At 44.3% G+C, this 15,000-nt stretch overlaps 1 protein-coding gene across 2 annotated transcripts in view; it reads right to left on the reverse strand.

Annotated features, from left to right (window-relative positions):
* ENTPD8 (ectonucleoside triphosphate diphosphohydrolase 8) overlaps positions 1–15,000 on the reverse strand; it is a 20,465-nt gene that overhangs the window by 4,180 nt on the left and 1,285 nt on the right. Inside the window, exons 2-7 of one of the 2 annotated variants that reach the window (XM_087879731.1) lie at positions 6,725–6,852; positions 5,305–5,422; positions 4,054–4,204; positions 2,244–2,403; positions 943–1,173; positions 1–243 (exon numbers count right to left, since the gene is read on the reverse strand). The exon at positions 1–243 is cut by the window's left edge and continues 24 nt beyond it. In XM_087879731.1, the coding sequence (XP_087735857.1) occupies positions 1–243; positions 943–1,173; positions 2,244–2,403; positions 4,054–4,204; positions 5,305–5,422; positions 6,725–6,850 (1,029 nt within the window). In that variant the 5' untranslated portion in view covers positions 6,851–6,852. Of the gene's footprint in view, positions 244–942; positions 1,174–2,243; positions 2,404–4,053; positions 4,205–5,304; positions 5,423–6,724; positions 6,853–15,000 lie in introns of those variants that run through there. The other variant, XM_060685600.2, reaches the window with a different exon arrangement.

The following is a 15,000-nucleotide window of genomic DNA, read 5'->3' on the forward strand; positions in this document are numbered from 1 at the left end:
CTGGTAGATTCCTTCGAAGCCGCAGGATGATGGATCTCGGCAGCCGGAGAAGTTGAAGATGGCTTTGAACTTTTCCCGGCAGAGGCTGAAATTCCCTTTGCCCACCAGAGTTACGTTGGCCGAAGATGCGGTCGAGGGCAGAGGCTTGGCGCACGGATTGCCGGAGAAGGACGCCGTCTGTACCATCTCTTGGTAGCCTTTTGGGTAGCAGGGGTGAGCCACCTCATCGCTGGTGCCTCCATTCTGAAAGCAACGTTCATCAATTCTCAAGCACACAAGACCAGATCCATAAAGAACAGAATAAGAGAGGTGGAAGGGACCTTGGAGGTCTTCTAGTCCAACCCCCTGCTTAGGCAGGAAACCCTACACCACAAATGGTTATCCAACATCTTCTTAAAAACTTCCAGTGTTGGAGCATTCACAACTTCTGGTGGCCAGTTGTTCCACTGGTTAATTGTACTAACTGTCAGGAAGTTTCTCCTTAGTTCTAGGTTGCTTCTCTCCTTGATTAGTTTCCACCCATTGCTTCTTCTCCTGCCCTCAAGGTGCTTTGGAGAGTAGCTTGATTCCCTCTTCATTGTGGTAGGAAACCTTCTACCTTATAGTCGAAGGGCTAGTTAAACCGATCTATTGCTAAGCGCTCAGAGACAGGAATCTTCTCAATTTACAGATTTACAGAATAACAGAGTTGGAAGGGACCTTGGAGGTCTTCTAATCCACCCCCCTGCTTAGGCAGGTAACCCTACACCGCTTCAGACAAATGGTTATCCAACCTCTTCTTAAAAACCTCCTGTGATGGAACATTTACAACTTCTGGAGGCAAGGAGTTCCGCTGGTTAATTGTTCTCACTGTCAGGAAATTCCTCCTTCTTCTCCTGCTTTACTTAATCTCCCCACCCTTGCCTTGCTGGTGGCTTCCAAGCTACCCTCAGGTTAACTTACAAGGATCAACCGGATCACCCGTTGAAAGGCTTGGTTCTGGCCGTAGCAGAGGTAGCTGTGGCTATAGATGGTGTAGTTAAAGCCATAGAGGCGGAACTCCACGGCTTCGGATGGATCCGCGATCAGGCCGGCTGGGATGAAGCTGATTTGGGTGGAGGCTCCGCCGAGGTCCAGAGCTCCCAGGATATTGGCTGAGGGAGGACGGATCCAGTCTCGTTCTTTGGCAGAGTACTGCAGAGAGAAGATTAGAATAGAATCACAGAGTTGAGAGGGACCCTTGGAGGTCATCTAATCCAACCCCTACCCACCCACCCAAGCAGGTGGCAGTTCCGGTCTCTTCTTGGAAGCTTCCAGGGATGAAGCTCCCACAACTTCCGAAGGCAACTTCTCTTCCATGGGGTTGATTGTTCCCACTGTCAGAAAATGTCTCCTTATTTCCTGATTTTATGATTGGTTTTAATAAATTTTGATATGGCTTTGAATTGGAATGTTTTAAATTAATGGGCCAAATTTATTTAATTATTTTAAATTTATTTTAACTTTTGTATATAAAATGTTTTATTTCTGGCTGTTCACCACCCTGAGTCCGAAAGGAGAAGAGCGGTGTAGAAATTGGAATAAAGATAAAGATAAAGAAAAGATTTCCAGATTGAATCTCTCCTTGATCAGTTTCCATCCATTATTCCTTGTCTGGCCTTCAAGTGCTTTGGAGAATAGCTTGACCCCCTCTTCTCTGGGGCAACCCCTCAAATATTGGAAGATTGCTATCCTGTCTCCCCTGGTCCTTCTCTTCACTAGACTAGCCATGTCTCCTGTCCAACTATGGTTCACTCAGATATCTTTCTTTCTTTCTTTCTTTCTTTCTTTCTTTCTTTCTTTCTTTCTTTCTTTCTTTCTTTCTTTCTTTCTTTCTTTCTTTCTTCCTTCCTTCCTTCCTTCCTTCCTCCCTCCCTCCCTCCCTCTTTCTTTCTTTCTTTCTTTCTTTCTTTCTTTCTTTCTTTCTTTCTTTCTTTCTTTCTTCCTTGTGCTTTGGAAAACAGCTTGACCCCCTTCTCTCTATGGCAGCCCCTCAAATATTGGAAGACTGCTATCCTGTCTCCCCTGGTCCTTCTCTTCACTTTTACCATCCCGGAGAATCTTTTCTTGGAAACTTCCAATGTTGGAGAACTCACAACTTCTGGAGGCCAATTGTTCCACTGGTTAATTGTTCTAACTGTCGGGAAATTTCTCCTTAGTTCTAGGGTTGCTTCTCTCCTTGGCTATTTTGGCTTTGGCTTCGCTTTCCCTGAATCCAGTCCTACCTGGGTGAAAGAATTCAGCAGGTAATTGATGGTGATCCAGCCAAAAGCACCTTCCTCCTTCCCGCTGATAATCCGAGCACCTTGGAAACTCACAGGATATTTCTGGATCGTTTGGGAAACGGCCTCCAAGATCTGCGTGGCTGCCGACTCGTTCTGCATCCTGCAGGGTGGAATCGTTCACACAGAAAAAGCGTGACTTTTTATTTATTGATTTATTTAATAATCAAATTTCTATACCGCCCTACTCCCGAAGGACTCAGGGCGGTGAACAGCCAAGATAAAATACAGATAATACAAATATTAAAAAAATCCCTTAAAATTATTAAATATTTCGGCCGAAACACAGATTAAAACACCCAATTTATAAAATCACAAATTAAAAAATTTAAAAGATGGGAGTTAGACTTTTTGCCTTCACGAGGACTAGAAACATAGAAATAACCCTCCATTTACAGCCATAACTGGGATTAGAAAGTGCTACGGAGGCTGTTAGGGTGCAAAGCCCGCCAGTTCATTTTTTTTAAATAAGTTTTTTTATTTATTTTCCATTATTTATTTATTTTTATTTATTTTATTAAATTTCTATACCGCCCTTCTCCCGAAGGACTCAGGGCGGTGAACAGCCAGAAGATAAAACACAGAGATACAAAAATTTAAAATAGATTAAAAAACGAATTAAATAATTTGGCTGAATTTAAAATACCCCATAATTTAAACAGATTAAAATTTGTATTTAAAATTTATATTTAAAGGGGGAGAAGATTTAGGCCAGGCCAGCTTGATGAAATAAAAACATATATAAAAACATATATAAAAACATATATAAACAATCCACCTCTCCTTAAACAGTGAGAGTAAAAATATTTGTGCAACATCCTTCCACAAATTATATACATTAAACAATTATACCTTGTGTAACTCTTCATTTCCTTCATAAGATATCTTCTAGTACAGATACAATAATGACATTAAGCATAGTTCTTCTCATCGTACTCATATTATCAATTGCCATTTTATTCTTATCTCTATTTTAATATATTTTCTATTCTTATTCTTAGTCTTCTTCCTTTATTGCCAGTTTCCTTTTTTTTATTCTCTAACCATTGGTAAAATTGCTTCCCATATCATATAATACTCAGTTTGTTCTTTCTCTTTCATTGCTAGTGTTACTCTATTCATTTCTGCACATTCTAATATTTTCCTAATCACCTTCTCTTCAGTAGGAATCTCTCTTCACTTTTCCAATATTGTGCAAATACAATTCTAGCTGCTGTTAATAGCTGGATAATTAAATTGTCAGGTTTTGAGGTCGTCTCAAATAAATTGCATTTCAAACAAAGTCTTTGATGAAAAACTCCCATTTATTAAGCACGACATTCTAAATCCGACTCCATCACAGCCAACACTGACTTCCAGACCCAAAACCCTCCCTTTCCGTTCCTACTCCCCTGCACTCATTGGCCATCTTCCAAGTCACTCTACCCTAATCTACTGCTCCAGCTCAAGGGAATTTCCCCCCTCCCATCTCATCTCCTAGGGGATATTATCTCCAGGGAAAATAAGTAGGTGAAAAGTCAAACGTCCCTTTCCAGACGCCTCCGCTTCTCCTTCTTATGTCAGCACTAGACTAAATGCAGCTTGAAGTGCTGACAAAATATATATTTTCTTTGTTATAAGTTTCTAAAGCCAGCCAGTTCTGTTGGCATGAATAAACCACGATTAAACAAACCTGGCTTTCACACCATGTTTGTCTACCCTTTATTTATTTTTATTTATAATTGAAATGTATTTGCCGGCCAAGTCTTCTTACTTGAGTAGCCTCATGCCCGCTGTGGCTCCCAAATAAACTGGCGACTCTTGCTGCCTTTCTGGCGGGATAACACTCATGGCTGCATTCAGACAATCCCGTAGAGAAGTACCAGCCTTCGGAGGGTTATTGGCATAGCTGGATATTCCAGGTCCTGCAGTGACCAAAAACGAGGTGAGATCCGGTGTTCCAGATCTTGAGCAGTTCTCATCCAGCTCCAGATCTGACCAGCTTCCAAGCAAGTCTTTGGAGTTATTCAAGGATAGGTTTAGGATATTACGACTCCTGCTAAAATTACTAAGGAGGATGGAATGGATATTAGATGTAGAGATAAGACATTAAAGTACAGCAATAGAGTTGGGTTGTCTATTCTCTAGAAAGAATATGCAGAGTTGAACAGTGGGGGGTCCTTGCTGCTCTCTGAGCTGGCTTGAGGTTTTTTTTTTGCAAATGTTTCATTACCAAACTAGGTAACAGCATCCATGCTAGAAGGGAGGAGGAGGGGGAGGAGGAGGGAGTGGGGAAGGAGGAGGAGGAGAAGGAGGAGGAGAAAGAGGAGGAGGAGAAGGAGGAGGAGGAGAAGAGGAGGAAGAGAAGGAGAAGGAGAAGAAGAGGAGGAGGAGAAGGAGAAGAAGAGGAGGAGGAGAAGGAGAAGGAGAAGAAGAGGAGGAGGAGAAGGAGAAGGAGGAGGAGGAGGAGGAGAAGGAGAAGAAGAGGAGGAGGAGAAGGAGAAGAAGAGGAGGAGAAGGAGGAGGAAGAGTAGGAGAAGGAGAAGAAGAGGAGGAGAAGGAGAAGGAGAAGGAGAAGGAGGAGGAGAAGGAGAAGAAGAGGAGGAGGAGGAGGAGAAGGAGGAGGAGGAGAAGGAGAAGAAGAAGAGGAGGAGAAGGAGAAGGAGAAGGAGGAGGAGGAGGAGAAGGAGAAGGAGGAGGAGGAGGAGAAGAAGAGGAGGAGGAGAAGGAGGAGGAGGAGAAGGAGGAAGAAGAGAAGGAGAAGGAGAAGAAGAGGAGGAGGAGGAGAAGGAGAAGAAGAGGAGGAGGAGAAGGAGGAGGAGGAGAAGGAGAAGAAGAGGAGGAGCTCTCTAAGCTTGCTTGTTTTCTTGCAGAGATTTCATTACCCAACTAAGTAACACCATCAGTGCTACTCTGATGACGTTACCTAGTTTGGTAATGTATATTCTTTGCTATTGAGTACGCTGTCCCACCACCCACAGACACCATAATACGTCTCAGAATAATGGGGGAGGGGAAAACTGACCTTTGACATTGCAGGAGAACTTTTGGCTAACCATGCCCGTATTATTTTCCTTCTCCTCCGGCCACTGGTATAGAAAGAGGGACGTGTGCGATGAACCTGCATCAAATACCAAGCCATACTGGAAAGGAGTCATTCAAAAATAAAATAGGTCAGATATAAGAACGCCTTATCGTGTTCTCTGCAAATAAGAGCCAAAGCTAAGGCATCTCTGAACTTGGAAATCTGTCCTAGCTATTATAACAGACAGGTCTCGGTTGTACAATATACTTTTACAACAGAAAAATGAAGATATAACGTTGTTCGGGGAAACGCCATTTTTGTTAGAAAACTCCATGAAAATTTATGTGTTTATTCGTGAATTTAAACAAAAAAGGAACTAACTTTTGTGAAATTCTGCCCTACGGTGAAAAATAATGAACTTACACCCCGTGTATTTAAAAAATGCAATTCAAACGTTTTCAAAAAGTGGCGTGAAATGGAATGATTTAGACATCTGGTCTTGTGAAGGCAATGTTCCAGAGTTCAACCAGCACATTCCAATAAATGTATGTATCTACCCATTCATTTAATTGTTAGATAAATATTCTGTCTTTCTTCTCTTGGACCTGAAGATCAGAAGTGGGTTTCAGCAGGTTCGGACCAATTCTGGAGATCCGGTAATAGAAATTTTGAGTAGTTCGGAGAACCGGTAGTAAAAATTTTGACTGCCCCTGCCCCCATCTATTCTCTGCCTCCCAAATCCCAGCTGGTCGAGAGGAAATGGGGATTTTGCAGTATCCTTCCCCTGGAGTGGGGAGGGAATGGAGATTTTGCAGTATCCTTCCCCTGGAGTGGGGTGGGAATGGAGATTTTACAGTATCCTTCCCCTGGAGTGGGGAGGGAATGGAGATTTTACAGTATGCTTCCCCTGCCACGCCCACCAAACCACACCCACCAAGCCCTGCCCTGCCCACCAAGCCACACCCACAGAACCGGTAGTAAAATTTTTTGAAACCCACCACTGCTGAAGACGTCTTAAAGACATCAACCTTCTATGACCTCAAATTGGACGGGAGTTCAGTCTTTCCCAACCTTCATCCAGTCCTTTAACCATTGTCCCAGCGGTAAAATCCTACCGGTTCGCACCGGTTCGGGCCGTAAAAAAAAGCTACCGGTTGATCCGAACCGGTATTTCCGACAATCAGCTGTTTTAAATCACGCGGCACAGCTGTTTCCCCCCCCCTCGCTGTTCTACTTACTTTCCCAAGCCTCCTTTTTCTGCGCACGGTGCGTTTGGCATGTACTATGTATGCATGCACGCAGGGTGCATTTGGCATGCACTGTGTATGTGCGTGCACAGCAGGCACCGGCAGTGACAAACCAGGGAAGATTTCACCGCTGCATTGTGCCACATTGTCCCCCTATCGCTTCGCACACTCACCTTGTCCTTAGAAGATTGCGTGATGCTGTGGATTCTCACCAAGCTAAGGATCAGGGCAGTGAGAGAAAAGACACCCAAAAGACTCAGACTCCCACGGAGATACCAGCTGTTCCACTTGGAGCCCATTTCTGAGAAGACAAAAACGGGAACGTGTTGGAGTTCCCAACTCAAACAGCCATGAAGATCTAATCTAACATCTAACATCTAGTCAGGTTTCTTCTGGTTTTAGAAATCAGATGGGTGATGAATCAGGTTGGTGGTGGTATGGATCCTGGAGAACATCTTCCAGAAATCCAGATATATCCTCCTCCTCCTCCTCTTCCTCTTCCTCCTCCTCCTCCTCCTCCCTACTCTTTCTGAGATCTTCTGCCTGGCATTTGGGCATCCTACTTCATGGGAAACAGGTTTGTGTTGCCAGCTTCTCCAACTCAAAGCCAGGAAGGGAGAAGAAGAGAGGTCCTTTCCTGGTCTCGATTTAGGCTTTGATTGCATTTGCATTCCAAATCAATTAAGGTGACTCGTGGCTTTCCTTCCAGCCACATATTTCCTTTTGTCCTAGGCACGTCAACTAGAAACTCAGCGCTGACCACCTGCGAGGCTGCAACCAAAATCTTTGTAGGCCATCAACTTACGGAGACGACCTGCAGCCTCCTTCCTTTCTTCCCAGCTGCATGGAGAACAATGCCAGACTTTCAGAGAGCCGGGATGCCTACGGAGCTTAGCTCAAGGAAGGATTAACCTCTTGCTCCTGACACCTGCGTTCATTTGCTGGGGGCGGGAAGTGGGGGAAAAAGTCCGAATTGGGCTGCAAATTGCAGCACGGAAAACACTGCACGATTACGCTGAGTGTAGTGATCATTGCATCAAGGAAATGCAAGTGGTTTTTTTTTTTTTCAGTTTATGTTCTGCTTTTGAGGTTTGAGGGCTCAGGAAAAACCTCGTCTGATAAACCTGGGAATTAAAGCAAGTTCCTGTCTGCTTGCAAAACAGTTTGCAAAAAAAAAAAAAAAATGCACACTCTTTTGGAGAGAACGGCACCTAATCTCACTTCTACTGAGTCTCGTTGGAGGGCGGAAAAGAGGGCCTCAAAATCAAATCAATAAAAGATGAGAGTCCTTCAATCCGTCAGTGGAGTCCAAAGGAAAAGCAGAATGTGACAGTTTTTATAGCGCTTAGCAATAGCCCTTAGAGTTATATATCGCTTGGCAGCCCTCTCTAAGCAGTTTACGGAGTCAGCCTTTTGCCCCCAACAATCTGGGTCCTCATTTGACGGACTTCGGAAGGACGGAAGGCTGAGTCAACCTTGAGCCGGTCAGGATCGAACTCCTGACAGTGGGCAGAGTTAGCCTGCAATCCTGTATTCTAACCACTGCGCCATTGCAGCTCCTATTTTACTGCCTTGTGGAGAGCGAGGAAGAAGGATTAGAAGCTGGATGCTCACTTGGAACCCTCCTTTGCTTCATCCTGGTTGTCTGGAAAAGCCATAAGTAACCACCTTTGCATTCTCTACAAAACTCATCAAGAGTGGTGTACAAACCACAATAGCAAGGCTGAAATGTGGTAAGCCAAGGTCCCAGGAGTTCTCACGGTTTCTTCCCATCCCACGGTTTCTCAGAGACTCTTCCCATCCTGCTTACAATCTTTTTGGACTGTTGCCTTCCGGCAGAAGATACAGAACAATTAAAACTCGAACTGCACGTTTTCCAAATAGTTTTTATTCCAGAGCTATAATTGCACTCAACAAATGAACTAAAGGGCCACCGTCAATGAGCTGTTGGACAGCATGACTTGGTCTGTTGTGTGGATGTTTGGGTGGTTTAGGGGTGGGGAATTTGTGGTGGGTGGGAGTGGGTTTGGGGATTGTTATGTGTGTTGGACCTGGTCTTTGGGTGTTAAGTGAATTTCGTTGTATGGGTATACCGTGTATACATGTACAATGACAATAAAGTTATTATTATTATTATTCTTAGTGTGTGAACTAGAATGTGTTTCTATTCTACTACCCTGTTTCTCTTCCCTTAGTTTTTAAGGAAGTTGGAGAAACTGCAGGGAGGAGGAGGTGGGGGGGGAGGAGGAGGAGGAGGAGGAGGAGGAGGAGGGAGAAGGAAGAAGGAGAAGGAGAAGGAGAAGGAGAAGGAGAAGGAGAAGGAGAGGAGGAGGAAGAGGAGAGAAAGAAGAAGAGGAAGTGGAAGGAAGGAGAAGGAGAAGGAGAAGGAGAAGGAAAAGGAAAAGGAGAATAAAAATAAAGGTTATGGATGCTTAGATGTTAAGTTGAATAGCAACTAAACGTTCTGTCAGGCTTCGAGGTAGTCTCAAATAAATGGCTGGCAGCCAAGATTTAACCCTTTGGACATAAAGAAAAGAGTCAGAAAAAGTCACCAAAGGACATTAGCTCCCCATTTGATCTCATCTATTGAACATTCTTGTTTATACAGTTGCGTCTACCTCTATATATAGAAACATGGAAAATCAAATAAGTTGATTGAGCTGGTGGCCTTCAGCCAAAAAAACCAACCTTGTACCAACAGAGTTACCACATTCCAAAGGGCTGTAAAAAGATGGGCAAGGGGGCACCCAAGCCAGCTGATGACAGCCACACCCATTCCCACGCGATCTGTGAAGTGATGATTCACCATCGTGCGGCCAACAAGCAAGGTTCTTCCGGAAAGCCATAACCTTTCATTAACGCAAGGTGCATGGATGCAAAACTTCAAACTTGGCCGTGCATCCCAAACTTTTGAGTTTCTAGGAGGTCAGTTCAACGTCAATGCGTGGAGAATGATTTACGATACCTCTGAGGAGTTAAGTCCTCTCCCCCACCCCCACCCCATGGATGTGGTGTTACCCCTCTTCTCTAAGTTGTGGAGCCCCACAATTTTGTAAGAGGGTGCGTGCCTTTGAGTCAATGTTGGCTCCAGGTGACTGCCTCATCTAGTCCCGGAAGGGGATAATTTCTATATTCTTTCTCTTTTTTTACTCCTGCCCATCACTGGAGCTTTTCATGAAAAGATTAGACATGTGTTTGTCCAGAATGGTATAGGGCGGGTGTCAGAGAGGAGAAGGGAGAGGAGAGGAGAGAGTGGAGAGGAGAGGAGAGAAGAGGAGAGAGTGGAGAGGAGAGAGGAGAGGAGAGGAGAGGAGAGGAGAGGAGAGAAGAGGAGAGAGTGGAGAGGAGAGAAGAGGAGAGAGTGGAGAGGAGAGGAGAGTGGAGTGGAGAGGAGAGTGGAGAGGAGAGGAGAGGATAGGAGAGAAGAGGAGAGAGCGGAGAGGAGAGAGGAGAGGAGTGGAGAGAGGAGAGGAGAGGAGAGGAGAGGAGAGGAGAGGAGAGAGTGACCTATTTCCCACAGAAAACACTGGGAGTCACAAAACCTGGTAGACATGGCGGAGGGTATCATGTGACTGGGTGAGAATGAGTGACGTCGAGTTAACCACGCCCACCCAGGTTTTGTGGCTCCCGGTGTTTTCTTTTCTGTGGGAAATGGATCCAAATGGCTCTTTGAGTGTTTAAGGTTGCAGATCCCCTGGTTTAGGGTCTCCAGCTTGAGTGGGGGGGTGGGGGGGTGGACTAGAAGACCTCCAATGTCCCTTCCAGCCCGATGATTCTTCATTCTAAACACCTCTGGAAAGTCAATATTTGCAGTGGGTCAGACTTTCATGGCATCATCAAGCCAGAAAAACCATCCCTTTTAAATACCTGAAGTGCCACTTGAGGTCTGCAGATATATATATATATTTTCACAAACACACCAAGAGATGATTATCAGTGTAGCTTTCAAAGGCTTGGATACCACTCTCTTTTGTTTCGGCTGGAACAAAAGGATTTAAAAAAAAAAGAAATCCAGGAAGCAAATTGGTACAATAGCCGACACAAAGAGATCTAGAAACTTTGTGGGCAGTTAAGCCTATTAAGCTCAGAGCCTAAAATTACTTTAATGACACCCCTGGAAAGCATATTTTTAAATTCTGCCCTCACTTGAGAAGCTAAATTAATCCTACACCCCACAGCTTCTTTGAAAGCAGTTTCTAAAGGCCGGAAGTATTGAGGGGAGGAATAATATTATTAAGAAACAATGCTTTTTATGTAGCAGGTTAACATATTAGGCTTGTATGGTACGCCCGTATCTTGATTTCAAAATTCCTTGCACAACAAATGGAAGGGAAGGGAAGACATGCCTACGACATGTTAGGATCCTGAAATTCTATTTATTTATTTGGATTGCCATCTCTTTTGGCGTGTAAAGATTTCAGCTTCTGACTTTCCGCCGCCGTAGCATTTCAACTGAACGAATCATCCCATCTGTAGGGAGTCCTCGGCTGACGACCAGAATTGAGCCCAACATTTCCGTCACTAAGTGAGACGGCCGTTAAGCACGTTTTGCCCCTATTTTACCACCTTTCTTTGTCAAGAGTTGTTAAGTGAATCCCCTGCCGTTGTTAAGCGAATAACAGGGTTGTTAAACGAATCCGGCTTCCCCCTTAACTTGGCTTGGCGGTAGGTCGCAAAAGTGTGTGTGTGCAGGAAGGTGTCACGTGACTCAGGGACCCCGCAAATGTCATAAATACGAGTCAGTTGCCAAGCATCTGGATTCGGATCATGTGATCATGGGGCTTCCGCTACGGTCATTAAGTGTGGAAAATAACTCCCTTTTTCCAGGATAACTTTGAACGGGCACTAAATGAATGTTGTAAATGGAGGACTGTCGTTTTCTCTGACATCGGTTGTATTGGACAATGGTCAATAACTAATAGCTATTTGCCTTCCGGCCTTGTGGGCCCAAAAGTTAATGTTTCAACTTTTAATATATATAATAAAAGTTTTATATCCTGCCCACAGAAATAGTTTCAGCGTTTTAATGCTCGTTTCCCCCAGTTTTAAAAAGCTTCCCACAGAGGACAACTTGCACCGGTTACGTAAAACGGGCACTTAATTTTTAGCTTCCCTTATCTGCTCAGCGCTCATTATTTTTCTAATTGGCTCATGTTTCTTTTCTCGCCATTTAATAATTAACCTTTCACCCAAAGTGAGGCCTTTCTTGAGCGGGCATGTCCCTAAATGGCATGAGATATTTGGGGTGGGGGGGGTGGGAGGGAAATGATCTCAGATAGGAGACGAGCTTAGCTGAGGGGGCTCCCAAGATCTTCGCCATTTCAGGATCACAGGATGAAGTTTTGAATATTGAAACGATGGGAATTTTAAAAAGAAGATGTTGGATAAGCATTTGTCTGAAGTGGTGTAGGGTTTCCTGCCTGGGCAGGGGGTTGGACTAGAAGACCTCCAAGGTCCCTTCCAACTCTGTTATTCTATTCTATTCTATTCTATTCTATTCTATTCTATTCTATTCTATGCTATGCTATGCTATGCTATGCTATGCTATGCTATGCTATGCTATGCTATTCTTCTCGTCTCTTCTCCTCTCTCCTCTCCTCTCTTCTACTCTTCTCTTCTACTCTTCTCTTCTCCTCTCCTCTCCTCTCCATTCTTCTCCTCTCCTCTCCTCTCCTCTCGTTTCCACTCCTCTTCTCTTCTCTTCTCTTCTCTCCTCTCCTTTCCACTCCTCTTCTCTTCTCTTCTCTTCTCTTCTCTTCTCTTCTCTTCTCTTCTCTTCTCTTCTCTTCTCTTCTCTTCTCCTCTCCTCTCCTCTCCTCTCCTCTCCTCTCCTTTCCACTCCTCTTCTCTTCTCTTCTCTTCTCCTCTCCTCCCCTCTCCTCTCCTTTCCACTCCTCTTCTCTTCTCTTCTCCTCTCCTCTCCTCTCCTCTCCTCTCCTCTCCTCTCCTCTCCTCTCCTCTCCTCTCCTCTCCTCTCCTCTTCTCTTCTCCTCTCCTCTCCTCTCCTCTCCTTTCCACTCCTCTTCTCTTCTCTTCTCTTCTCTTCTCTTCTCTTCTCTTCTCTTCTCTTCTCTTCTCTTCTCCCCTGCCCTCCTCTCCTCTCCTCTCCTCTCTTCTACTCTTCTCTTCTACTCTTCTCTTCTCTTCTCTTCTCTTCTCCTCTCCTCTCCTCTCCTCTCTTCTACTCTTCTCTTCTACTCTTCTCTTCTCCTCTCCTCTCCTCTCCATTCTTCTCTTCTCCTCTCCTCTCCTCTCCTTTCCACTCCTCTTCTCTTCTCTCCTCTCCTCTCCTCTCCTTTCCACTCCTCTTCTCTTCTCTTCTCCTCTCTTCCTCTCCTCTCCTCTCCCCTCCTCTCCTCTCCTTTCCACTCCTGTTCTCTTCTCCTCTCTTCCTCTCCTCTCCTCTCCCCTCCTCTCCTCTCCTTTCCACTCCTCTTCTCTTCTCCCCTCCCCTCCTCTCCTCTCCTCTCCTCTCTTCTACTCTTCTCTTCTACTCTACTCTACTCTACTCTTCTCCTCTCCTCTCCTCTCCTCTCCTCTCCTCTCCTCTCCTCTCCTCTCCTCTCCTCTCCTGTTCTATTCTATTCTATTCTATTCTATTCTATTCTATTCTATTCTATTCTATTCTATTCTATTCTATTCTAACAGATATAAGTATGATCAGAATTGCTAATGGATCAACTGAATCCAGTAATGAGACTAGAAGGGGAAAAAAAGCATAAGGGATTCACACCTTTTATGTGATCTACTCATGCTTTCAAGTGAGGGATGTTCCTTTAAACCGAAAGGGAAAGGCTCAGGGTGAAGAGAACTTTGTCATCAGCTGTTAGTTAATTTTTAATATATCATTTTTGAAGGCAGCTTCAATCAATTCACCCCAGAGCAATAAAGATTCCGTCTTCAATTTAATCCATAATATCACCACCAAAACAAACACTGTGTCAGATGACGACTCAAGAATTTCAGAATAACAGAAGTTGGAAGGGACCTTGGAGGTCTTCTAGTCCACCCACTACTCTGTATCATTTCAGACAAATGGATGTCCTGTATCGTTTTTTAAAAGCCTCCAGTGTTGGAGCATTCACAACTTCTAGAGGCAAGCTGTTCCACTGATTAATTGTTCAAACTGTCAGGAAGTTTCTCCTTAGTTCTAGGTTGTTTCTCTCCTTCGTTAATTTCCATCCTTTTCTTCTTCTGGTGCTTTGGAAAATAGTTTGAACCCCTCGTCTTTGTAGGCGCCCCTCAAATATTGGAGCACTGCTATCATGTCATACCTCATTCTTCTTTTCTCTAGACTAAAGGTAAAGGTAAAGGTTCCCCTCGCACATATGTGCTAGTCGTTCCCGACTCTAGGGGGCGGTGCTCATCTCCGTTTCAAAGCCGAAGAGCTAGCGCTGTCCGAAGACGTCTCCGTGGTCATGTGGCCGGCATGACTCAACGCCAAAGGCGCACGGAACGCTCTTACCTTCCCACCAAAGGTGGTCCCTATTTTTCTACTTGCATTTTTTTTACGTGCTTTCGAACTGTTAGGTTGGCAGAAGGTGGGACAAGTCACGGGAGCTCGCCCCGTTATGCGGCGCTAGGGATTCGAACCGCTGAACTGCTGAGCTTTTGATCGACAAGCTCAGCGCCTTAGCCACTGAGTCACCACATCCCTCTTCACTAGATTAGATATACCCAATTCCTGCAACCGTTCTTCATATGTTTTAGCCTCCAGTCCCCTAATTTCTGGAGTCTCAAAATCTTTTTTTTAATATTGTGGCAACCAAAACTTAATACAGCATTCCAAGTGTGGTCCAACCACATCTAGCAGATTGGGCCAGCTGCAGATCCCATCAGCCTGAGAAGATCCTGAAGACGGGATTTTTCCATAGTGGCCCTGGTCTATGGGACATCCTCCCTTCAGAGATCAGAAGGACCCCAACCCTGTTAGATTTTTATAAGGCCCTAAAAACTTGGCTACGCTCCCATGCCTGGGATGCCAAATGTGTTAATCTTGGCTTCTCTGTATATTTAAGGTAGACGTTTTTATTGTTTTATATTGTTTTAAAATGTTTTCAGTGTCTTAATCATTATATTTTTTTTGAATTCCGGATCTACGCGCCTTCCGCCGCGCTCTTAAGATCTTTTTATTTCACCAGGCTGGTCTGGCCTAACCTTTCCCATTCTTTTTTAATGTAAATTTTAATGTACATTTTAATTTGTTCTTAACCTGGGGTTTTAAATTTGTCTTGGGCTAAATGGATTTAATTCGATTTTACTTCTGCTCTTAATTTTTGTATTCTATGTGTTTTATTCTGCGCCTGTTCACCGCCCTGAGTCCTTCGGGAGTAGGGCGGTATACAAATTAAATAAAATAAATAAATAAAATTGTAAGCCACCTGGAGTCCACTTGACTGAGATGAGCGGAAGTAAGAATCAAATACATAAATACATACATACATACATA

Source organism: Pantherophis guttatus, chromosome 16 (assembly GCF_059756535.1).
Source record: "Pantherophis guttatus breed Tessera chromosome 16, ASM5975653v1, whole genome shotgun sequence".
Lineage (NCBI taxonomy): Eukaryota > Metazoa > Chordata > Lepidosauria > Squamata > Colubridae > Pantherophis > Pantherophis guttatus.